The sequence below is a fragment of the Simochromis diagramma genome, unplaced genomic scaffold (genome assembly GCF_900408965.1).
Source record: "Simochromis diagramma unplaced genomic scaffold, fSimDia1.1 OVJJ01000596.1, whole genome shotgun sequence".
In the NCBI taxonomy this organism is placed as follows: domain Eukaryota; kingdom Metazoa; phylum Chordata; class Actinopteri; order Cichliformes; family Cichlidae; genus Simochromis; species Simochromis diagramma.
The window spans coordinates 22,449,999-22,476,993 of NW_024387245.1; the positions used below are offsets into that span (position 1 = coordinate 22,449,999).

Genomic DNA, 26,995 nt, shown 5'->3' on the forward strand with positions numbered 1-26,995 from the left:
TAAGATAACCTGGCATTATTTACCTGTTAGAATCAACATGGAACAATAGACAGTCATTATTAACTGGAAGGTTATGTGTTTGCATCTCCTCTGTCTCCCTGAAATATTATTTAGAAATGTATTTCTTTAAATCTAATTGTACCATTGTAGCTGAAGAACAACAGTCTCAGCAGGAATCGGTATCAGAAATTTTTATGGGAATTATATCAGCGTGTGATCGACTGGCGACCTCAACTAAAGTGTACTCCTACCTTTGGCCTACTGCACTGTAATCATGCATGTAGTAAGAAAGTGCCTCAAAGGGATCAAGAGTAGCAAGGTGATGTATAAGTACCAGTCCATTTACCTTTTATCTTCTGTGTAAAATTTCTCTTTTTCCATAATGGAATTTAAACATAAAGGTTAGCCTTTTATTATTAAATCCTGTATTTAAACAGGTAAGCTAACTAAGATTGAGATCTATTTTTCAAGAGAGGACTGCATACAAACATACACATGCAACATTCAAAAACTGACACAAAGAGCTGCACAGTTAAGGGACAAATGCATTATACACACAAATGAAGACCAACTCATACAAGAACAGTTGCAGATAGACAAACGTAAAACCCTACAGAGAATGCAGCTTAATAGTTCTTTGGAGCTTGTTCCATTTATGGGCAGCAATGAATCTGAATCCAGTTTTCCCAAGCTCAGTGTGAACACGAGCTACAGATGATGTTCAAATGTCCTGAAACCTGACATTGTAGGTACTTTATTTAAATTCAGTCAAGGAGTTGAGGTAATAATAATAATAATAACAATAATAATAATGGATTGGATTTATATAGCGCTTTTCAAGGCACCCAAAGCACTTTACAATTCCATTATTCATTCACTCTCACATTCACACACTGGTGGAGGCAAGCTACAGTTGTAGCCACAGCTGCCCTGGGGCAGACTGACAGAAGCGAGGCTGCCATATCGCGCCATCGGCCCCTCTGGTAAGCAGACAAGCACCCTCTCTTCAGTTTGCTGGGAGCATCATCCCACTTCTTCATAAAAGATACAATGGTGAGTATGAAAAGAACCACCTGTGATGAATTATAATGCATTGCGAAACAGACTCGAAGTTTCAATGTCGATATGGAAGCATGTATAGAAACAATATCATCATAATCAAGCGCAGACAAACTATGTTAAACGTCCTGGTGAGGTAATTAATATTCAGTTTTACTATAATTTAGAAGCCACTTTCAGTGGGTACTCTATTCACAAGGGGTCCCCACAGTGGGTGGCTCCGCATTTTTGATTATGCAGACTTTTATACCCTCCGCCTTCCTGATGCAACCCCAAAAGATTCATTTCTCTTCCCAGGGCTCAAATGGAGATCTTCTTATTAAACAAAAATATGAAAATGACTCTCCTACTCATTGTCAATGTGCATAATTTAAATAAGGTAAAGGGAATAGAAGTCTTGCTGGCCTATGCAAACAATTACAATTTTTTCATTTGCTTTAAATCCAGGTAAATTCACCTAATTTGAAAATGATATTTCATGTCCACACACAGATGAGGAGGTGTGACAGTAATGAGTATTTTCTTCTGTCCCATAGGTGGACTTGGAGTCTTTGTTGACTCATAAATCAGTTTGTAAACAAAGATGGAAGGAGCAGAGGTAATTAGCGGAAGCAGCCTTTATTGGATGGGTAATGCGGTCGCCATCCCCCGAGCTGCTGGCAGCTTTATTGTTTCTGCAGAGTGAATCCAAGCTGATTTCTTGCTGATAGGCTCATAATGGAAATTACAAATAACATCTGACTTGCCGGCTTGTTATCTGTGCTGGTGTTAGTGTGCACACTAAAGGCCTCAGCTTCCTTAGAGTTGCTATTCATTTGGTCAAATTTCATAAAAAGACAAATTAATAAAGACGAATGAGGCGAAGGGAAAAGTTGCTCTTTGCTTGTGCTGTCAGGTCTGCTGTGATGTGAACTACTGATACAGAAAAACTGGTCAGTGAATTTTTAATCTTCAACAAAGCCAAGCAATGCCCGTGTATGTCTGTTAGCTAAAAATCCTTCTTAGATTTCAGTAATTCAGCTGAGGGGTAAAATGTGCAATGTAAATTACAACGTGTAGAATTTCACTGAATATTGATCCCTAAATGTGACCACAGATCAGCTGTGAGTCACAGAAATGGGGACATGGTTAAATTCCATTTACTGGATATGAGTAAAACGGGGCTCTTTTACAGTTCATGGGAAGATGACATGACAGCCCGTGTGTTACACTTCACGTTTGTGCAGCAATTCGTCTGTGACAGAAGCTAATGAGTTAAATATAAAGATTGATCATCTGGCACATCTGAGTTGTAAAAGCAAACTTGCATGCGTTTTAGAGGCATCTTGTTATTTCATGCTCCATTATCGAGTTGTGGCGTAACCTCTTGATCACAAGCAGCATCTATGACGATCATCCAGTTATAAAGATTTAAATAAACAATTCAGACTTTAGACATGAGGTCACAATAAAGGTAAGAGAGAGAATCTCATCACATTTCATTGTCTTAAAGAAGCTCACATGACATGAAATTTTGTCACCATGAGACTCAGTGCTAGGGTTGAACACTTTTCGGTGAAGCTATCTGCTGCTAGCAGCAGGCTTGGTTATTTTTTTTTTCCTATTGTATTTAATGGCCTGACCTTTTCAGAATTCAGCCTGCTAAATAAATAGCAGGTAACATGTAATAGAAAATGTGAGCGTTTCTGAAAAGTTCTTGTTTGAGAACAATTTTAGAAAACTGTGTGGTTGTACTTCCTCTCCATTTAAAAGCCTGTGCTGTTGCCACTTGATTATTTCAAGGTTGTAAGGCATCCTTCTTCTGAGTGCTTTGGTTAGGTCCGTGTATAATAATCCTAAACTGGTGACATTAGATATTTTTATACCATAAAGTTTTTTCCGTGGTTGTCGTCTTTGAAAAATGGTCGTAATCTCTGGATATTGGGATCACAGCAGCTGACTGGAAAACTTAAACATATCAACCAGCCCGAATCCATTTGGCACTCTCTGTGGACACACGCATAGTGTTATTTTTCTAAGTATAGTAATGCATCTGAAGCATAGAGGTCTGTAGATTTGTGTGCAGAAACCTTTAAATTCATCTTGTTGTCAGTGACCTGGTTGCTCACCTGTTAATCACAGTTTCTGGGTCAGTAACATGAGTGTCCAGTGGGAATTTTTAAGGTGTCAATAAATCCTAATTTGGACAAATGGTTTCTCTTACCTGGGCAAACTCACAAAGTATCCCAACTGAATCTGAAGCAGAAATGCTTTTAAAGTGGGTTAAGTCATAAATAATGAGGTTTTTCATGTTTGTGTTTTGTACTCTCCTTCATTAACTTCTCTTTATTTTAAAGTCTCATCTGAAATGTGCATTGCAAACTAGGCTGGGCTATAAATGCTGTTTTATGGTTCATGCAACACCAAACTATTCTCGTTCCCAGGGGCTCAAAATCTTCAGTTTTACCAAAGATGAGGTATCGCAGAGATCTGCAGGTTCCATGATCTGGATCTCTCACTCCTAACTCTACTTTAAGATTTGAAGAGGCAGCACAGTGCCAACCAGCAGTCAAGAGAGTCAATGAGGTTAAAGCAGTTTCCCTGTAGGCTTTAATAGCACCAGAAATCGCTTTCCAACCACAGGCATTGCCACCTGGTGTCAGTTAAAAGCAGTGCTGGTTTAAGGCACTTAAATATTGGATCTTTCTATCTGTAGTGTTCTTGGTGCTTGGATGGGTTTTCTGTGGAAGCTTACAGTTTGTCCTGCTTTTGAAAAAAACTTGAGGGCTAACAGTTTTCTCTGGTCCTCCATAATTTCTGTGTTGCTGGTCTGAGGTAACAATCATATGGAATCACAGTTGGATTAGACAGATTTCAAGATATACAGGCTTATGGAAGTTTCATGCCATTTCCCGAGTTGTATTGGCAGCTTCCGTTCTAAAGTCTGAAAATGCAGTTGGTACCTTTGAGGTTTATTCGGGAAGAATAGGGGCGCTCACGTTAGGTGTTTTGCTGTGATGATTCACAGTGACCTTTTGCCTCCAAGACAGCCTCCCTAACCACTCTGCCCTTTCCTTCTGGCTCTCTGTCTCTGTCACTCCCTCCCTCTCCTCCTCTTCTTCCTCCTGCCACCCACCTGCAGTGTATCGACCAGAAACAGCAGGATTCAGCCTTCCTAAGATGATTAATGCATAGATAAGATTTCCACTTGATAGCAAGGGCCTTGCTGCAGAAACACTCCTCTTCAGGTCGAGCATGGTGTCTGCGTGTTGGCTTTCCTGAGAGTATGGTCTGTCAGGAGAATTAACTTTTAGTTATACAAATGTTTCCTGGCAGAAATAATCGAGTTGAGTTGAAGCTCAATTGCTGGCTGGATCCAAAGATCCCACGTTTATTTTACAGCGTTAAAGAGCTGACTGGCACACCAGACCTGTCATGGATAATTAAGTGTATCTCTGTGATTTATCACAAATTTATGTGCTTATGATGCGCAGAAGCACTTCAGTTTTTATTTTTACTTTAGAATTCCAGTTCGTTCTCTGGACCTTCCTTTGCATAAGTCATCTGCTGCATATCAGAGACTAAATGACTCACACCAAAGGGCTGCAAGGCTTGAGGTGCAGATAGCACAGGGCTGAAAGTGATTACTGTTAAATATCCTTGGGATGCCGAACCTGCCTTCACTGTATACATTTTTATCTTTTAATTACTGACTCAAAAGGCATTTAAATCGTTGTACAACAATAGTTCCCAAATGGAGTGTTATGGCACACTGGTCTGCCTTGACGCGAGTCCAGGTGTACCGTGGGATTTGGTCATACATTATTGCACACAATGTTATGAAGGAACTTTTTATTTACTGTACTGTATTTTGCAGGCACTCGTTTGCTAATAGCCTGCAAGCTGTTAAAGAAAAAAAAAAAAACCTTGTCATAAGGAACCCATGTTCTTTTGCGCAGTGACTCAAGAGGCGAAAATATTAAAGTGTGACACATCAAGACCCTGAGAGATGGTCACGAGGATAGAAAATGTATGAGTGGAGTGGAAAATCAAACCGTCAGTAAAAAACATTGTGAAGCTACTGGTCTATTGGAAGTCAAAAGCTCTCAGCCCAAGTGTATCATCTGCTGAGAGGAGCTGATGGTATCATGGTAGGAAGCAAACTGAAGAGGCACTAGGAACCCAAACATCCCTACTGAGTAAAACCCTAAAAGAATGTTGAGGCAGCTTTATGTGAAAGTGTCTGATAAGGCCGATGCGGGCGATTTCGATACCAGTGAAGCGCAGATTTGAAAAAGTGCGCCTAAAAGCCATTTGGCTTTCCCTTTGGTGTGGCTTGGGCACAAAATGTGTAGAAAACCACTGAAGAAGATGCCACCAAAATGATCATCGAAATGATCAGCCAGCCTGAAAAATGTTCTATCTGGATCCATGAATTGGTGATGGCTCAAAGTTTCGAGCATTAAAGCAAAGCAAAATAGCAAATGTGGCAAGAGAGTTCTCAAGAGGTAACACTCACACACATGCACACACAAACAAATGCTTGTCTCCCATTAAACCTATCCAATGGTTGTCTGCTTAAAGCTTCATAAATTATTTTAAATTTTGTTTTTCATTGACTGATTTTTATTTTAGTTAGTTTTTCAAGTTCACAAAATCATTTCAGTTTCACTTTTTTCAGTGACGACGTCTATTTTTCATTTAAAATCTGTTATTTTAGTTTACTAAACTTGTGACTTGTTGTCACATCTAGTTTTAGTTTTTAGTTTAGCTTTACTTAACCTTGGTATAAACAGTTCTGTGTTTTCAGTGTCTCAAAAACACCAAATTGCTGTGTTGTGAAATCTAATTGATAGTAAAATAAACTTGATTTACTTAATTGAATAGGAACCCGCTTATGCTAATATTTAAGTTTCTTTCTTTCTTTTTTTTTTTTTTTTTAAATCATTAGCTCTTTAGCTTGATGTTTTAGTGGTGCTAATATTGGTTGGCATGACCATTATTTTAAATGCTGGTGAGTTTAAACACCGATCTGTGGTTTGAAACAGACTGAAAATGTTCACATATTAAACACAAATCAACATATTCAGAAATTGAAGTAATAGTTTGTTAAAGCCGTACACACGATTAATCTTTCTGCTTGGGTGTTTTAATGACTGTATTCTAGGGCTGGGCGATATGGCCTAAAATCCATATCATGGTATAATTTGAAGCGTGTGCAGTAATGATATATATCGCGATATAGTCTTTTCTTTTGTATAACACATTTTACACTTTTTTTTTTTTTAAATTTATTTACTTTTCCCCCATTTTCTAAAAATCGACAGTGCCTTATGTATGAATTCTGGTTGTGCTTACTGTAGTACACGGTGCGCAGAAATCTGAAAGCTACGAAGCCGCACCGCTTGATGGATTGCCGGAGCATTACGGCTGCCGTAGTCAGGAGCCTTGTGGAGTAATCTGGGTCCAAAACTCCGTCCGCTTCAAGTCCCAAAGTCAAATGAAAACTGAAGCATCACTGAGAGTTAAAAACTGTCTAAATTCTTTCATCTTTAATAAAATGATCAGTGTTGCTGCTTTACTAGGTGTAACAATTAAGTTTAATATCCACGCATCCATGAAAACAGAAGTTATTAAATTTAAGAGAGTTAGAAGTTAACAGGAAGTTAGCTCGCTAGTTTCCACCTAAACATGATATGCCATGTTCTGACTGAGAGATTTCTGAAAAAAATTAAAGTACAGCTCTGCTATCACTTTCGACATTAATGAAGACAGGAAACTAAACAGCAGTGACTTTTGTAGGGTTATTGAAGTTGGACTAGCTGGTATATAATGATGTGCTACGTGATCGCTAGCAAAACAGCTACATTAGCATAACATTAGCACAGTGCAACTGGAGGATGAACGCTAACTTTTTTCCACTCGATAAAGGTTAACGTGAGGGTTTCTGGTGGCAAATGCAATTGCATGGCAGAATGCTATAAACTGACCAAACTTCAGTCAGGAGAACAACTGAGATAATCCATCTACAATACGAGGTTTGTCATTAATATACTGCAGCATGGGAATAGAGCAGCTGCGAGAGAATTCAGCTTTAATGAATCAATGGTACGGAAGTGGAGAAAGTGCAGTTTTTGGCTTTCCCCATATTCCAAAAGTGCTTCGTCTCTTTGCTATTACTGTCGCCCGGCATAATTTGCAGATGATGTTGTTTGCAGCCGCTGCAATGCTTTCGACCAAAACGGGTGCAGCTTGATGACACCATCAACATGCGCTATTGCGGTAGAATAGGATAGAATAAAATTCAACTTTATTGTCATTGCACACCTCACAAGTACAAGACAACGAAATGCAGTTTGCATCCATCCAGAAGTGCTTTAGCCATGATATAGATATATTACAAAATATATATTAGCAATGATATAGTTATATAGATATATTACAGAAATGGGTCTGTTATAGGTATGTTACAATGTACACGGTATGAAGGTATGTTATGAATATGCTACAAGTATGTACAGTGGGTATACAAGCTATGAACAGGATATAAAAACAGGATATGAAACTATGCAGAAAGTTATAAACAGTTGTAGAATTATAGTTATCGTATTGTACAGAATGATTGTTTATACAGTAGTACAGTTATAAGTGAAATATGTGGCTACTTTCTACAGAGGCTATATAAAGTGCTAGTGGTTGTGGGTGTGTGTGTATGTTCAGTCCATGTGTTAACGTGGGTCAGATGTCAGGAGGCAGAGTTCAGGAGTCTGACGGCTGTGGGGAAGAAGCTGTTCCGGTACCTGGTGGTCTTAGTCCGGAGGCTCCTGTAGCGCCTCCCAGAGGGCAGGAGGGTGAAGAGTCCATGTGATGGGTGACTGGGGTTTTTGATGATTTTCCCAGCCCTTTTCAGACACCGCTTCCTGTAGATTTCCTTTATGGCAGGAAGTGGTGCTCCGGCGATGCGCTGGGCAGTTTTCACGACCCTCTGCAACGGCTTCCGGTCCGAGGCAGAGCAGTTCCCGTACCAGACTGTTATACAGTTGGTCAGGATGCTCTCGATGGTGCAACGATAGAAGTTCACCAGGATGTCTGAGGACAGGTGGTTCTTCCTCAGAGTCCTCAAGAAGAAGAGGCGCTGGTGAGCCTTCTTGACCAGCTTGGAGCAGTTGGTCATCCAGATGAGATCCTCGGAGATGTGGACACCCAGGAACTTGAAGCTGCTCACACGCTCCACAGCCGTCCCCTTAATGTGGATAGGTGGATGTGGGTCAGCATTCCTCCTGTAATCCACGATGAGCTCCTTGGTCTTCTCAATGTTGAGCAGCAGGTTGTTTGTGTCGCACCACTCAGCCAGATGATCCACCTCCTCCCTGTAGGCGGCCTCATCGTTGAGGCCAATCACCGTGGTGTCATCTACAAACTTAATGATGGTGTTGGTACCATCGGCAGGTCTGCAGTCATGGGTAAATAGGGAGTAGAGGAAAGGGCTCATCACACAGCCTTGTGGTACACCGGTGTTCATTGTGATTGTAGATGAGCAGTGGTTATCCAGCCGGACATGTTGGGGCCGGTTACACATGAGGGAACTGATGCCTAGGTCTGTCAGTTTCCTGATGAGTTGTGAGGGGTGGATTGTATTGAATGCTGAAATGAAGTCTATAAACAGCATTCTGGCGTAGGTGTTGTTATTGTCCAGGTGTGAGGGGACAGAGTGCAGTGCGATGGAGACTGCATCCTCTGTGCTCCTGTTCTGACGGTATGCGAATTGGTGGGGGTCCAGGGTGGGGGGGAGACAGGATTTGAAGTGTGCTAGGACCAGCTACTCTAAGCACTTTGTGATGATGGGGGTGAGGGCTACTGGGCGGTAGTCATTGAGGCTTGATGGGTTGGAATTTTTTGGTATCGGGACGATGGAGGTGGATTTGAAGCAGGCCGGTACCACAGCGTGGGCCAAGGACAGGTTGAATATGTCTGTCAGCACTCCTGCAAGCTCCCCAGAACACGTTCTGAGAACACGCCCAGGGATGCCATCAGGGCCTGCAGCCTTGTGGACATTAATCCTGCTCAGCACCGCTCCTACATCAGTGGGGGAGAGAGTCAGTGGGTGGTGGTCCGGCGTCACGTCTGCTTTGGTTGTAGTTGTTGGAATTCTCTCGCTCAAAACGAGCATAAAAGTTGTTGAGCTCGTTGTGGAAGGAGACATCAGAGGATGCGGGGGAGGGTTTGGTGGTCCTGTAGTCTGTAATGGTCTGGAGTCCTTGGCACATGCGTTGGGAGTTGGAGTTGGAGAAGTGTTCTTCTACCTTCTTTTTGTAATGGTATTTGGCTTTTTTGATACCCCTCTTTAGCTTAGCCCTAGCTGTACTGTAGGCATGTGCATCTCCTGACCTAAAGGAGGTCTTGCGGGCTTTCAGGAGGAGACGAACATCCCGGTTCATCCAAGGCTTCTGGTAGAGCGGTATAGTCAAAATCTCTACCGATGGCCAAATTTATATTGTTTCTACCATATACCGTTTATAACGCCCACCTCTACTGTATTCATAGCTTTATCACAGAGAAATATTATCAGTAACTGAAGGCTGGTTTTTACTTTGGTGACATATTAACAAATGTTTAATGTGTCTTCCATTAAGACATGAGTTGGATGTGCTATACTTTAAAATTGGTTGCAGCTGTTGTATTGTGACTGTTTAACAACAACAACAACAACAATCTTTATTTATAGAGCACATTTAAAAGCCTTGGGCATACCAAAGTGCTTTACATAAAACAATAAAAAATAAAACAGTTCACACATTAACATCAAATAGATAAAGGTAACGAATTATGTTCACATAATTCGTTTAGCAGCTGTCAGGGACCTAAGTGAATGTAGACATCTGCTTTTTGGTTCAAAACATCCTCGAAACGTAACATTTTCTTTTTTTTTTTTTTTTTTTTTTTTCTCTCTTGTGACTGACTGAGCTCACTTGATTAAATTCAAAACAGCGCTCCCTACAGTGCCATATTTTACAATTATCAACACAGTTATTAGACTGTTAACTGATGCAGTTAGTTTAATAACTGGTAAATTGCCTTTACAAATGAAAGAGAAAACAGTAAATTGGTTAATAATGAAAACTGGTGCCAGCGACCAGTCAAAAACCTGTGTATAGTTAAACTCTCTGTAGTTTTTGGAGTTGTCTTTTGGTTTGAGGATAAAGATGCTGTGACACATTCAGGTTAACGATTTGATCTCAAGGGTCTCACTCGGTTCAGCCAGTCAGTCTGTATAATTTACAGCTGGATAAACAGGAGGGTGGCTGAGAGAGAAGGAGGATTTCAAAGGCATGGGATGCCAAACATGGACTACCATACATACAAAGAATCTCATAATATCTGAACAATGCTATTTTAAAAACAATATTTTTTTTTTTTTACAATATTGTCCTCACCAGAAAAATATAAGTAACTGCACAAACTGCTGCAAGGTTTATTTTCTTAAGTATGGAACCTGTGAGTCTTCTCTATTGAGATGAACAGCGATCCGATACAGATTCAACACTTAAAGGTTCCGGATGCGATTTTTATCTCCTTAATTTCCTCTAAATGAATAGAGAGCAGGCCACATCTGGCTGTAACACTTATCAGTTAGTTTTCAGTTTACTTTTCAGGGTTATGACTTTTCTTCAGTCACATCTTAATTGCTCCATTTTTATCCAATTTTCACGGTGGTGTAAAGAGGTCAAAATCTGGAACTATTGCCATCGTCCAAATATATGGTCCTGACTGCAAAAGCTGAATTATTGGTGACAGTGTTTAGTGCCGGACTGACTTGCTGGTCAGCTCTCCTCCTAACACATTAAAATACAGCCCAAAAAAAAGCCTCCATCTCTCTGCTTTAGGCAGAGAGATGGAGGCTTTACAGACTGAAAGGGTAAGAACAGGAAATCTTTGGCTGACTGCAGGATCTGAAAGCACAGAAGAATCAATAATGAAGACTGTTCTTCTGGACAGTAAATCAGCTCGGCGGTACATTTTCTCCTTGCAGCTGCCACTTTTATCCTTGCTCATAAATACCAGGATTACAACTTCTCATGATGGGGAACTCCTTGCTGGGTACTGCCGTTTTTAATGATTGTGGCTAACATCGATTCTTATACTAAAGAGGCGCTACGTTCTCTGAGGCTTACGCATGATATATAGGTGTTGTTTCTCTGAGCTTGCGTTGTGGCCTCCACCCATGAGACCAGGTAGCATCTCACTAATTTTGGCTGATTATTCAATTAATTGTGAAATAATTTTGCAGGTTAAACAATAATTAATACTTCTAGCATTAATTTAAAGATAAAGACATTCAGGGCTTAAGCATAACACCATGAAGCCATTGTAGCTGTGGCATTGTGACAATACTGCAACCACATATGTAGGTAAAGCTTTAGTCCAAAATGAAAGTCATATCTTATTAAATATACTGTGATATGACACCATTGATAAAGATCATAAACCCAGCCCAAATGCTTCTGCTAAGGTCACAGATCACAAGAAAGGTCATTCCCCCCCAAAGTTCATCTAAAAAACATCTCCAAAGCAACAGGTGGCAATATAAGCCTAACCTTGAAGAAATGTAGTGCAACAAACAATTATATGGCACACAGTCTGACGTGAATTGAAGATAAAGATGAACACCAGTGACTTTTGCTAGAACACCTTTGATGTTGTCTGCATGTAAATGCAAAAACATGTTTTTTCTAAAGTCTTCGCTTTTGAAGGAGTTCTTCCAGAAGCTCAGTTTTGAGTCATCCAAAAAGCTGTTTATGTGTGGACGAAAGCCAAAATGCATAGAAAAGGCTAGGTTTGCCAAAATACCTGTGCACCTAGGGATGTAGCCAAGGAGTCGCCTCCTGCTGGCCATTAGAGTGAATTTGCTCAGTCTTCAGAAAGAGCCTATGTCCATGTTTTATATTCAGAGCAGCACTTCTTTTTTAGACCTCACGCTGCTTGCTGCTTATTATGTTTCATAATAATCACTGTACATGTGAACATTATTTAATACTTATTAGAAGATGAAAGCAAGGGAGCCAGAGAGCTGAGGTCTTTTTTTTTTTTTTTTTTTTTTGTAGATCAACTGACCATGAATTAATAAACCATAAAGAAAGGAGAAATGTGGCACTGCCAAGGATGCTCGTGGGACTAAACACAATCTCCACTTTTCTTTGTCTTTCATTTGTTCTTTCTTTGCTTCTTTATGCCTTTCATGTGATAGACTGTGTTGATTTGCTGCTCGAAAGTCTGAGGCTAAATTATCCTCTGACAACCCTCCTCCGCCTTTCTCTTTTCTGTTCTTCTTCCTATACACGCCTGTCTGTCAAACAAGGGCTTCCTCCCCTTGTATTTGCAGGCTGGAAATGGTTTTTTTTCCTTTTTCTTCCTATAGCATGCTTGGCAGGTAGGGATTTTTTTTTTTTTTTTTTTTTTTTTCCCCCCTTTAGTCTTTGCACCAATCAGACTTTGACTCAGCGATGTGGGCACCTGGAAGCAGAAGGCCTAGAAAGCATTTTTAATGTCCTCTTGTTTTGGGGGAAACCTTGACATTTTGATTTTTCTGCACTTGTTTTTTTTTTTTTTTTTAATATATTGCCTCCCTGCTCTCTCCACTTTGACAGGCAGAAGTCAGGCCTGCAGAGTGGTTCTTTATTAAACTCTACTGCCTTGACATTTTGTGATTGGGTGCCATCTTTTTTTTTTTTTTTTTTTTTTTTTTTTTTTTCTCTTTTCTCTCTCCCTCTGTCTTTCCCCCCCTTGTGACTGTGTGGGAGGAAAAGATGTCAGATTTGGCACTTCAGTAGGACACTTCTGAAAATTTGGATTTATCTTTCTTTAATGACACAGCTAAATTGAGCCAGAAGATGATTAAAAATGAGTGTAGAATGTAAAATGTCTAAATCGTCCAAGAATTGCCTTGAAATTTTAACTGGAGCTGATTTTCCTTCTCATTAGTCAACAAACCAAGCTTATGAAGAAGAAATTAAATTCATTGCTACCTATTGTTTTTGATCATGCATACTGGCACCAGAATAAATGATGTAGTTTAAAAAACAAAAAAAACAAAAACAAAAACTGAACAAGGTGCCTGTTAAATCTTCACCTTTCACACTGTCACCTTGCCTATTACAGCCTACTTGTTAATGTCTTAAACACTAGCTGGAATTTATGAGACATTTTTCCAGAAAATAATTTGCTATAGAAGAGACTGTAAATATGGCCTGCTGAAGCTTCTGTTTTATGAAATCTGAATTTTTAGTCCTCATAAGTGACAACAACATTTGTACAACGTTAAAAGTCCATCACGGCTCAGGCCATGAACACAAAAGCCACACATTCCTTAGATTGTGATGTTTTGTTGCGAGTGGCGTCCAATCAGAAGACAGTTGCATCAAAGCGAATCATCCAAAGAAACCACTAAGTTGGCTAATATGTTCATTTGTAACCTGCTGTTAGGCTAACATGTTTTACCAAAAAAAAAGTCTCAAAATGGTTAGTTTGTTATTTTATGTGAACGTTATTAACCATAATTCATGTCCCAGTGTGGCCTACGTCACATTAATGCTTAATTCTGTTTGCGCCTTTTGTCGGTGGATGTGCTGTTTGAACAGCAGCTCAGCTTTAGTTTCCTGTGATAAGAGATAACATCAATGCTGAAAGACAAACCCCTTGACATGAAGCATGCACATAAATATAGTTTGATTCAACTATCCACAAAAGCGAAATTTGGATGTTTGGCTAACCTACTGGCTAATAAACTAAGATAATTAATATACATTTAATTTAAGGCTACCTTAAACAGGACTTTTTTTTTTTTTTTCATACCAGTGCTAGTATCAATTCTCTTTAGGTTTCTTTCTTTATCAATTTCACTAGTGATTCCTATTCAGCTTTAAATGTAGAAGAAAGTAGGTCTACACAGATTTTCAGCCTCAAGCCAACCATCTTTGAATCAGAACGAAGTTCATAAATGGAGTAGAAAAAAGCATGTAGGTAACTCGGGTGTGCAAAAAACTTGCTTTGAGTCTGACATTGTTATTTTTGTGATGGCAGCTTGTTAGAAAAACATACCAGCATTGATGAAAGGAACTGATAAGCTGGGAAGCAAGTCATCCTGATGGATCAGTGCAATGTGGTGCTGGTTCTAGCTGGAAAATTGCTCTTGGTTTAGAATAAGAACAAAAACAAAACATCACTTTGTTTTTTGTGAACCTTTGGCAGACATGATATTCACATTCTGATACATCACAATTTTTTTTATGCTTAATTTTATTTATTCTTCAATGTTTTCGGAGTCTGTATTTGACAGCTAAGCAGCCTGAATCTTTGCTGTAAAAGGAAGAAGCAGATTACAAACTAATTGAAGCTTATTAATAATGAATGTAACCCGCAGCAGTGGATGTAGGGTATTCACAGAAATATCACACTGTGTGTGTGTGTGTGTGTGTGTGTGTGTGTGTGTGTGTGTGTGTGTGTGTGTTTGCTGGGACATCTGTGCTTACTGCAAGTTTGTATTCTCCCAAGCTTAAGTGCAAGCTGCTGTGGTTATGAATCACATGACCTCCCTGCAAGCATAATTGCTTACTGTGTTTCTTTCATGGTGCTATATATCAGAAAATTGTCTTTAAGGTCATGGTAATGATTCAGTCATATCACGGAGTCTTAGCCATAATAAATAGTAGATATGTAGTTAAATATGAACAACACACTTCACTTAGAGTGAAATAATTATTATTGCAGAAGGCTAAGTGTAAACAACAATATATTAGTCATAATCTAAGAAAAATTGAGGTTGTATGCAAATACAGCAATATCCTGCCACAGCAATTGGTTCTTATCAATAATTTAATGAATCTGGAGCCTGATGTAGCATTCCTGCTGTCAGGCGGCATGTAGCGTTCTTCATTTCAACTTGAGTAGTTCTGTTTCACCTCCTACTTCATCACTTTGTGGTTAAAATTGGGGCGCTACTACGACCTGCAAATTGCCAAACATTACTTTGCACCTCTGCAAAGACATAGAAGCCAGTTTGATAGTATATTTGTGCCAAGATTGAGTATTTTCCCACTAGAATTTTGTTTTCTGTCAGCAAGAACAATGGGATGTTTGTATTTGGAGTGGGAATGGCTAAGAATTTAAGATTTTTTTTTTTTTTTAATTTTTTAATTTTTTTCGAATAGTTTGTTATTGTATATTTTACACATGTTTGTATGGGATATTGTATTTGTTTTAAATGTTATATACCTATGTGGTATGTGACTTTTGTTGCTATGATGCCAGGTCTCTCTTGGAAATGAGATTTTTAATCTCAATGAGATTTTTTACCTGGATAAATAAAGGATTAATAATAGTCACTATTCGGGGCAAATTTCAAGCAATGTTTCAGCTGATATAAATTATATATACCATATAGGAGATGTCCTGTGGCATCCAGGTTTTCTAAGTAGATCTTTTCCTGTGGAGTGGGTAGATGCTATTATATTTGGTTCTTGGGGGTTTAAATGCTTGGTCAACATCTTGCAATTGGGGATGTCACGTTACCATACATAAGCTCCTTTTCGTTAAGGTTTGAAAGTTATTAAAGTTGTTTTCAATCACTACCATGATGGTGGCAGACAGTTTATTTAAATTATTAACATTATCTTTTCTTGAGAGGATGCGGATTGAAATATTAGGATGGGTAATGAGTAGCTTGCTAACATCACTACAAGGTATAACATTAGTTACATTAGTTAATTTTAGTTGATTTTGAAGTGGCAATACAGCTGTCTCAAACAAAAGGGTAACATTTCAGAATAACACAATAACTGCCCCGTGTCTAACATTATGTTGGTTCCCCTTTTGCTACCAAAAAGTCCATGCCTCTGACCTGTTGACTCCACTATAACCCTGGCAGTGTGCTGTGATATCTGGCACCAAGATGTTAGCAACGGATCCTTTAAGCCCTATAAGATGCAAAGTGATGCCTCCATGGAGCAAACTTGTTTGTCCAGCACATCCCACAAATGCTTGATTGGACAGAGATCTGGAGAACTTGGAGGCCAAGACAACACCTCAAACTCAGTGTTGTGCTCCTAAAACCATCTCTGAATCATTATTGTTTTGATGCAGGGCGCATTATCCAGACCGACCTCTAAGCTCCCGTTCCTGTATACAATTCTTGAGAGGATGGTTCTTTTACAACTCCAGGCTTATTTGGATGTGAATGACATTATTGATAAATTCCAGGCTGCCTTTAAACCACGTCACAGCACTGAAACAGCGTTGCTTAGGGTCCTTAATTATCTTCTAATTGCTGATACTGGACGCTCTGCGGTCCTAGTTCTATTGGATTTATCCTCTGCTTTTGACATGGTGGATCACAACATCTTATTAGTGAGATTTGAGCATACTGTAAGCATTAGAGGTGTCGCCCTTGATTGGTTTAAATCATACCTCTCCAATAGGTCCTTCTCGGTCAACCTGGGCACCTGTTCCTCCTCCGCTGCACCTGTCTGCTGTGGCGTGCCTCAAGGATCTGTGCTGGGCCCTATTCTCGTCTCACTGTATATGCTCCCTCTAGGCGCAATCTTTGAGAAATACAATATCGCTTTTCACTGTTATGCTGACGATATACAGATCTACTTTGAACTAGCTGATGATCCTCCTCTGTCTCTGCACTGCTTTCAAGAGTGCATGTGTGAGGTCAAAGAATGGCTCTTAGGAAACTCTTATCTTAGATGATAAGAAAACGGAAATCGTGGTATTTGATAGTAATATCCCTCGCGGCCAACTTCCTGATGCCCTTGGTTCCCTTGCCAATTCCATCTCTGACACTGTTAGCAATTTGGGCGTGTTGCTGGACAGCTCATTTAAATTTGATAAACAAGTGTCCGCTGTAGTTAGATCTAGTTTCTACCAACTGCGTCTCATTTCTAAGGCTAGGCATTATGTTCCGCATAAGGACCTGGAAAAGCTTGTTCACGCCTTTGTGACCTTTAGGCTGGACTACTGCAACTCCCTTTATTTCGGTCTTCATTCTGCCCCTTCTTCATAAACTGCAAACTGTTCAAAACGCGGCAGCACGGGGAGGTTTGCCTCTATTACCCCTGTTCTAACTGACCTGCACTGGCTACCCATTAAATACCGCATCCAGTTTAAAATACTGCTGCTTACTTTTAAAATGATCAACAACACAGCCACAAGCTACCCTTATTGAACTCCTTAGTCCGTACATTCCTGCTAGAGCACTAAAATCATCTACTCAGTTACTCCTGGTGCAGCCAAGATCTCGGCTGAAGTCTAGAGGTGACCGTGCGTTTGCCTTGGCTGCACCAGATTTATGGAATAACCTTCCTATTTCTATCCACGTCTGATTCTTTCCAATCATTTAAATCACAGTTAACAACCTATTTATTTAACCTTGCCTTTCCTTCACATTAATGCCTGTATCTGATCCCTAGACTTACTCTATTTTACCTTTCATACATATCTTTTATGTTTTTTTACTTGCAGTACTTGGTCACAAGTACTGCAGTAACCTGAAAGTCACTATGTACTTTCAGGTTACTGCAGTACTTGTAAAATCCTTGCTGCATCCTGCCCTACAGTGAAATAAAATGAGAAGCTACTTGTAAAAGATTGCATGAGATATTTAGTTGACTCCATTCTACACTGTTAAAAAAAATTCCGTTATAAAACGGAAAAAGTGCTGGTAATTAATTACCAGCACTTTTTCCGTTATTGTACGGGCACTTCCGTAAACCTTAAAACGGATATTTCTGTAGATTTACCCGAGTTTTTCTGTACCATTGACAGACATTTCCGTCAAACCTAAAATGGAAAATTCCGTATTTTCCATAAATTTCGGCATTATTGCACAGACAATTCCGTAAACCCTATAACAGATATTTCCGTAGATTTACCTGACTTTTTCTTTAGCATTTACGGACAGTTCCATCAAACCTAAAATGGAATATTCCGTATTATTTAAGTACTCAATCCATACCATTTACGGACACTTCAGTCATCCTAAAATGTTTAATTCTGTACCATTCTCTATACCGTTTACCATCAATAAAGCACAAATGTAGAATCACAGCAATTATTTATTTCCTTTAACAGCTGCCAGTGCTTTAAAGTGATTTCACTTTTTGTGGTGAATGATTTGCAATATTTACATTACAACCATTAAAACATTCAGAACATCACCTTCACATTCAGAGAAATTTTACATACATAAACCAGCTGTTCTCTCAAAGAAGTACAGCCATGTCCTTTAACAGGGAAATGCCAAATCTAACAACTTTTTAGCATCCACAGCTGACAGGCATTAATAACAAATTGATTTGTTAAAGACAATGACAAAATAAGACAATAAAACTGCCAGCAGTGCTGTTGCTGTCTCACCTGTCAGTGCAAAATGAGGAGCCCCCTCCAGGAGGATGCAGAAACCTACACCTCCAACTCCACATATCACACCGACAGGCAGAGCTCTGCAACCAGTGGCTGACCTTTCTACAAAAAACAAATAGAACATTAGAAGTATTACATTATACAACTTTTCTATAAAACATCAGTGCAGCAATAACAACCATGACCTTAGAAGGATGACTGTGCAACATGCCATAAAGAGATTTTTAAAACTCTTAAAACAACTTAAAACTAAAAAAACATTAAAACTTACACCTCCAACTCCACAATGACAGGAAAAGCTTAACTGGAATGACAAATATCGCCCACCTTCCCTCCCCCTTAACATGGGGGATTTGAAACTGCAGCATGTATGTTGTGGGCATCTAGTTAAAACATCTGAACTCACCTAATACTGTAAAAATCTGTATTTCTACTCCCAAGCCCCATGTTTTTGGATTTGCCTGTGTGTGTGTGTGTGTGTGTGTGTGTGTGTGTGTGTGTGTGTGTGTGTGTGTGTGTGTGTACATTCAGTCCCAAAAGGTATTTTCTGAGCTCTGAGAACAGCTCAAATGGCCCATTCAGATTCCTTCTGCTTGCATTCAAATTCCTTCAGCTGAGAAACCAGCTTGCACACCTGTGGAGGAATGAAGTGCCGTTTCTTCCCCTTCTTCTCTGCCTTGGAGCCTCGCTCAGGATTGACCCCAAAGAAAACTCTGAGGAAAAAAAACAAAAACAATAGTGATATGCAGACAAAGTTTGCACGTGTAGTGTGGTTTGACAGGAGTGGAGCAGTTCAATAAAATCCTACATTTGTTTTCTTCAATATGCCCCTATGTGTGAACCTCTCTATCATTCTAGTTGACCATCTGTCTAGAACCCAATGTTGTTGTGGTGCTGGTGCCAGTGGCTAAGCTTATCTCTTCCTTTGTCTTTTCAAGACACATGCATTCACACTGCGCATATACAGAAATGTTTGCAAGGGCGAGAAGTCTGCGTATCACCAACACATGACAGCATGCATCCTCAATGTGTATGCAGGGATATTATAAATGCACAGAACACAGAAGGGGATAGAAAACACAGTTGACATTGTCCTATCAAAAGGTGTAACAGCACATTTGAACACGGACTGTCCTGGGGGTTATTCAAACATGGAGTGGAGAAACTGTGACATTCAGTGCACGTTACACATCAGTACAAGTATTAACATTTGGGCATGAATCCACTATGTAGTATTTTTTAAATTAATATGTTTAGTCTTTCCTTCGGGGGGTCCCTGGAACAACATATTTTGAGTTTGGGGTCTGCAGCCAAACAAATTTCAGTTCGTGTGTCTTTGACATGAAAAGGTTTGACCACCACTGACATAACCTGGTCTCAGGTGCTAATGGTTTTAAAGAGATAGCTCAAACGAAGTTCGTGTCAACAAACCATTCTGAGAAAAATATGTTTTTGCTCCATTTCCCAACTAGAATCATGTTATGTTTGTTTTGTTATTGATTGACTTAGGACACTATTTAAAGCAAAAAGCATGTTACCTGCCCTTTAAAAAGATATGACACATTTATTCCAACAATAGTCTTCAACAGGGAGCTACAAAATCTCCGAACAAATCCATATTCAGGGGGATCATAAGCCAATAACAGCTGATCTAAAAGCTCACAGCATGTGGCGACACATTTTGAGCTTGTACATCTCAGACAAACGGGTTTAGTGTAGATTGACAAAAAGCAGGTCAGGTGCAGAAAGGCACGGCAAAGTCACATTTACAAAGTATTTCCAAACAATGAGTGCTTACCTTTGCATGAATTCGAGAGTAAAAGCCATCTCCGGTGGGTATTGGACGTTGCAGACATAAAACATGGAGAAGACGTAGCTCAAGGCCACAATGGGAGAGGTGATGTGGTCATTGACAAGTAACCCATCAACAGCAATCTTGAATTGCTGGTCACCTTAAACACAGATAAAAACCATGTACCATTTACAAAAAAAAAAAATCCTATATTTTAAGGCAAACAAAACATTTCTTTAATAAATATGACACAACAACAGCTTATAACAACAGCTAACAACAGCTTGCTGGGATACAAAAAAAGATTTAACTACAAACCTCTGATTAGGATGCATGGGGTCACTGGGAGTTCGACTTCAGGATCTGCAGAGATCTGTTTTGGTGACAGACATGATATATGAATTAATGTTTCCAGTGCACACAAACCTGCTGGCAAATTGACTATCTGCTAGTGTGTTCATCAGACAGAGGTAGCCATTATGCACAAACATTAATGTAAATAGTTTATAGATAGAGAGTTTATAGAGAATATCAGCAGCACAATTAGGGGAATCTATACTTCCTACTGTGGTTGGTTACTTGGTTCACCACTGGATGCAAATAATTATCTTGCACACAGTTTAAAATCTACAACATCTACCTCTTTTTTGTGGAAGAGTTTATAAGAGTCTTCCTTGAAGTATTTTGAAATGCCACAGATGAGCTGTATTGGACCTTCGCCCGTCTTCATCCCTTTGGAGTCAAGGAAGTCATTGATCCCCTTTTCTTTTTTGGAAAGTTCCTGTTCAAGGTTCAAGGTGTTAATTTTGTACAAGTACATAAGACGAACACTCATTTTCGTTCGGAGCTATGGAGAGAATTTTGAAAAAAATAAAAATAAAAATGAATTATTTCATTTTCATTTGCAACCTGTTCTGTTTTGATCTCAAATGTCCTGCTTTTTTGGTTGTCACTTCCTGATTTTTGGTCTCAAATCTATTCCATTTGATTGTTCATCCAAGTTATTCTATTTGATTGGTTGCCGGTTTATCTTTTTTGGTCTCAACTCTCTTTTTGGTTGCAAATCTTTTTTTGATTGATTAATAAAGACAAAATTCTCTCCATATGGAGCAGCACAGCACAATCATAATAATAATAACAATAACAACACACCTGTGCCAGCTTGTTTTGTACAGAGAAGCCAAGGAGTTTAGATGCATGATCAAACAGGTGAGGAACTTCAAACAGGAACGGCCACTCGTCCTTTACAACGGCAATAGTGGTATCATCATCGTTGAGGATTTCACGCTGAATGGGATATGTTTCAGTCATCAATTTTCGAACAGATGACTCCTAAAGATATGAGGCAGTTAGACAAACAGTCGAACAGTTAGTCAAACTAACCAATTAAAATAATAAAACAGGGTATCAATTTCAATTGACTATGGGCATAGTGATCTACAGACGATCTACAATTTCACAATGTGTCCTAAATTGTACTTTGACCCAGACCTTATCGCATTACTCCTGCTATATACTATTGCTGTGTGAATGGTTGTATGTCTAGATGGTGGACTGTAGGAACCGAATTGCCCTTCGAGGATTAATAAAGCTTTCTGTATCTGTAATGGATGATTGCAGACCCACCTGAAGATCCTGGGTTTGAAAGGCACGTTTCAACTCATCTCGTTTAGACAGCAGGTCTTCTCTACACACGGCCCCCTCAATGATTGGATCCCACGCCACACATCCATACAGATCTGAATTCCTGGGCCTTTTCTTTGTTGAATTTTCACCCCCTGCTTGCCTCTTCAGTGAGCTTTGTGGCCTCTTCATATTTTCAATTCTGTGTTCCAGCTGACGAAAGAGAGTTTCAGAACCGTCTTTTGCAAAAGGTTTGTTTCCAAACGGCTCTGTCAGCTTGAAGGAGGCAGGATATTGTCCTACAATCATACTGGCGAGTTCCCTCAGCTTTTGTCTACCAGGTCTTCCTGGGTGTTTATGGAGGTAATCTTCAGCGACGATCCGAACCATCTCTCGTCTGTCTTTCCCCATTATGTACTTTTTTTCACGCAACTCATCCATGACTTTTGAGGGAAATTTGTGCCATGGTACAGAATATGTGTCTTGGGATGGGGAGTCGGCTGTCTCAGGTGGTGTTGAGGGCAGCTGAAACCTCTGTGGTTCAGGTGTTGATGAGGGGCCAGGCCGGGTGAACTGCGGTGGAGTTTGTGAATCTATGGATGACATGACAAACATCTCCATAAATTAAACACATCACAATTGTTGCAAATCAATTAATACATTGGTCCTCAATGTCCAGTTTGGGTCAACCAGGAATACAAATGGACCTAATTATGAAAACCAATTATAGAGTAATTATTGCCATGTACAGCTGATGGCAACTTTTTTTTTGCATTTTTGGAATAAACCTTTGTAGTTTCAGAAAACTTGCATTAAAACAGAGGGGCAAAAACTCACCTGCTTCCAATGCTTTGACAGCTCTGACGAATCTTTTGCACTGAATGAATGGCAGAGTGTCTTTAATGTCCTCCGGGTCCACAAGGCTCAGGTCATCTACAGATAGAACTCCTAATTCCTCCAGTTTAGCCATGAGTGTATCCATCTGATCGCTACTGAGCGATGGCATTGCTTTCTTGACATAGTTTTTCACAAGTTCCATGTTGGTGTGTGTTTAAGAGGAATGAGCCACCGAGTACCTCTCTGGTAAGAATAAAGTGGATGATAATCAGCAAGTTTGTTCAAATCATGGCAACTGAACAGGTCAGAAGCATTTTCATCAAGTTCATAGAGTCCAAGCTCAGGTATCCAGCTGGCAGTTTTCCCTCGAAACAAAAGTAGGACAGTAGTTTCATTTTTTACAAAAATGCTTGCTATTTGTCCTAACTGCAGTAGTCCTTTTGTGTAGCTCAATAAGACCAGCATTCCATTTGCATATGTAGTGCCTTTAACCTGCACACTCTCTGTGACAACTGAGTTACTTGAGTTCAAATCAAATTCTCCAACCACTGTCTTTATGTTCTGGTCATAGAGCTCTGGATAGAACCGTGTTGAGTCTGAGACATGAACCTGGGAACGAAACAAGGTACCACAAGACTGATAAGCCTGAAGCAACTGGTGCCGTTCAGCCAGAGACTTGGTTACATTTATGAAGTTCTTACTTGCTCTAATGCACCTTTTAAAATAAGAATGTTTTGATTCAAAGCGCATTGTCCAAGTATATATGAGTGGGCCAAATTGTAAAGTCAAGTGTGCATAGTGAAGCAGATAGTGGTGTTTTGGTCTAAGTTGAACTCTTGGAAACAGCTCTTGCCTCAATTCCACATACAGTTCAATCAGTCCCTTCATGAAAGCAATCTGCAACTCTGAGAGCCGAGGTGCACAGACAAATTCAACAAGCTCCCTCAGAAGTAGTACAAGTCCCCATACTTCATTATCAGCATCTTCAATTGTGTCATGCACCAAAACAGGCAAGAATTTCAAAAGCCACCTGTTTTGGGCTGCATGTCCTCCAAGCCTGGCTCCTGTAGTGGGAATAGTGTTTAGCTTGTCGCTGCTTTCACCAGGAAATGATTTGATTCTTTCATTAAGAACCTCATAACTGAACCACTTTTGTGTTCTGATTAAGAACTGCAAAAACAATGCCAAATCATAATCTACTACCCCCTCAAACAGATCATGAGCTAAACAAGCTGGTAAGCCTGGCTGACACACATGAAAGTTGGACAGTTTGTTGAAAACACTGTCACATTTAACACCGTGATGAGTGTGTACTTCATTGTTACTTTCCAGAAACCGCACAGTCTCATTATGATCAGCTGGATTTCTATGAGTGAAAACTGTGAGAGGGTTCGACTGAAATTCACTTTTTGTTGCCAAACAGTATCTGCAGAAATATTGAGCTGTGCTGAAATTTTCTGTAAAGCCACCAATCATGTGGGAGCCCAGATTATCGCCCATTATGCACGCAACAGTGCCTTTATATATTTTTCCATTGAAAGATATGCCCCTTTCCTCCAGCTCACACAAGTCAGACACTAGCTTATTGAAAATCTTATCCATTCCAAAGTATTTGCAATCTTTCTCTACACAGAGTAATGCCAACTGTATCTGATCAACAGTTGATCGTTGGTGTGGATGAAAATTTCCAAGTGTGAAGTAGACAGCCAATACTTTATGCTTTGTCTTGGCAGATCCGAGTGGATTAGCCACCTCAAAAGCATCCTGAAAGAGCATTACCTTTAAACTGTCTGGGTCTGAGGAAAACATGGCATTGGATTTGATGGCCCACCCATCAGTGACATCACACAGTACATCATCTTCAGAATTTGAACTAGGACTGTGCTGATCTAAACCTTGCTGTTTCAGAATTACTTTGAGGGTTTCCAGTATTGGGATGTAATGATAGTGCCTCTTCTGGCCACTGCGATTGCGTCCAAGAAAGACTTCAACAGGTTCAACATAGTCATAGTGTGACTTGTAATATTTCAGCCTCTTGTGTTGCGTAGTTAAATGACCCTTTTCATGTAATGCCTTGTGCATAGGGCTCTGCTCGTATATACTATTCCCAAGAGATGTTACAGTCTCCTTTGGAACACCATACTGCCCCAGTTCACAGGCTAGTGCATCCACAGTATATTCCTGTTGAATATCACTTATAGTTCTCATTTCATTTGCTATTTCTGTTATTGTGGAGGCTGGAACCAAATATTTTGCCTGTAAACCCAAGTAAAACTGAGCAAGACTCTCTGTGAAGTTGTCTTTCACTTGATCACTGCAGAAATTATCACTTTGTTCTGCATCAATGTTAAAACTTTCAGGTTCTTCAGGTTCTACATGTGATCCTTCACCTTGGAAAGACCGTTCTGTTAGTTCACATATATGAACTGGGGCTATCTTGGTAACATCCCACCCTTTATGGTATCTGGAAATATGCGTTAAAAAGGATGACTTTACATTGAATGTCTTAGAACATCCATCAAAGGGACATGTTACAGTCAAACCCTCATCTATGTGACCACTCAAATGACACTTTAAAGTTTTAAGATCATCATATTCACTGCTGCAAAAATTAAACAAGCACCTTAACTGTACAGACACATTACGGTTCCATGTTTGTGTGCTCCTTCTGTCTACATGAGCTCGTGACATATGCACAGCAAGGCTACTGTATGTATTAAACTTCCTTCTGCAATCCCTATGGCCACATAAAAAAGATACATTATTATTATTTCTGTGTGTTCGGCAGTGTTTCAAGTAATCAGTTGAAGACCGAGCGTTAAAGCCACAAATGTTACAAGTCAACATTTTTAAGAGATTGAATTTGCCAATTGAAGGATAGCCAGAATCAGAACAGAATCAATATGAAAACAATAAATTTATATCAGCACAGTGAAGCACATTCACTTTTCAGGTACCTTCAAATAAGTAATCTGCGTTGGGCTGCATGGGCCACTCTCTTTGGGCTGCAATGTTTTCTGCAATGAAATCTGATTCTACTTAACTATCACCCCTTTTAATTATTACCATGTTCAGTTGCATGCTAACGTAACACAGCGAGCTATAACAATACACACATGTGGCTAATTTACACACACACACACACACACACACAAGCGCGCGCATCCAACTTATGGGCTAACGTTAACCTTAGTTGGGCAAACCACGCTTCAAAATAACGCAAAACCCACACATTCAAATGTTACCATGAAACACACACGGCTACCAACTGACTATCGAGACCAAATTTCATGTAAGAGGGAGGGAAAAATGGTTTTTGACGTACTTACGAAGCGCAGGCGGCTGGCTAATGCTAACGCAGCTAGCAGCAAACGTCCACTCACATACACACCACTACCAACTGCCTATCGAGACCAATTTAATGTACGAGGGGGAACAAGGTGGCACTCCATTCTCATTCTCATTCCACACAACCAACCTGTTTCCAACTTTCCTTGTGACTTGCAGAAATTTAGGTAGGCACTGACCGCACTGAAAGTAATGGCGTCGGAATATTCTGGGTGGGGGAGAAAATTCTGCCTCGCGCAACAGCAAACTTTCCGTATTTCGCAAAACGGAGCGAATCCGTAGCAAATCCACGGTAAAGGGACCCCTAAATTTACGGATTTTTTTAACAGTGTAAGTAAATGTCATGGTTGCGGCTGTGTGCAGGCAGGATGAGGACCCAAACGCAAGCTCACGGAGGCAGGATTGAACTCAAAACACAGCTTTATTGCTGGACAGAAAAACCATACAAACTAAACTGGAGACATAAATACTAGTGATGTGTGGATCGATACTGAAATATCGATTCCTCCGATACCAGTCATTTATGTTCTAGAATCGATACTCATATTAAAATATCGATATTTTAGTAATTTAGGGTAAATTTGTAGGTTATCATTAACAGGAACAGAGTGCAAATAAACTATATCATTTGGATTGTCTACATTGGAAGGAACTACTTAGTCTTCCGCCTGTCATAGTCCTGTGTGACGTACGTTTGTATAAATGTGTCCAGCCCCTTGTTGTGCACACTCACAACAATGGCTGAGCATAAATGGAGTCATGTGCAGACGTATTTTACTTCCACAAATGGTTGAGACGTAGTTTGCAATACATGTGGCAAGAAAGGGAAGTGTTGTGGCAACACTACTAACCTCATCAAGCACTTCAGAGTAAATCATATCACAGAATATGACGAGCTTATGTTGAGGCGAACTGAAGAGGAGGAGTGGACAGGGACAG

General features: G+C 39.8%; 2 protein-coding genes across 4 annotated transcripts in view; one reads left to right on the top strand and one right to left on the bottom strand.

The window, feature by feature from the left end:
• The window catches only part of LOC120714461 (ras-related protein Rab-27B-like), an 83,732-nt gene that overhangs the window by 1,085 nt on the left and 55,652 nt on the right, over positions 1-26,995 (top strand). The window lies entirely within an intron of this gene.
• Positions 18,045-22,931, bottom strand: LOC120714460. Of its 3 annotated transcripts, XM_040000690.1 has the most exons (8): positions 22,709-22,931; positions 21,875-22,464; positions 21,401-21,580; positions 20,889-21,029; positions 20,567-20,621; positions 20,255-20,408; positions 19,091-19,169; positions 18,045-18,558 (listed from the first exon to the last, which is right to left on the bottom strand). In XM_040000690.1, exons 1-8 carry the CDS (start codon positions 22,908-22,910, stop codon positions 18,517-18,519), a joined length of 1,443 nt encoding a protein of 480 aa, XP_039856624.1. In that variant the 5' UTR covers positions 22,911-22,931; the 3' UTR covers positions 18,045-18,516. The 3 variants fall into 3 exon arrangements, with proteins under 3 accessions (XP_039856624.1, XP_039856623.1, XP_039856625.1); XM_040000689.1 differs by having other exon boundaries at positions 18,045-19,169; XM_040000691.1 differs by lacking the exon at positions 20,889-21,029 and having other exon boundaries at positions 18,045-19,169.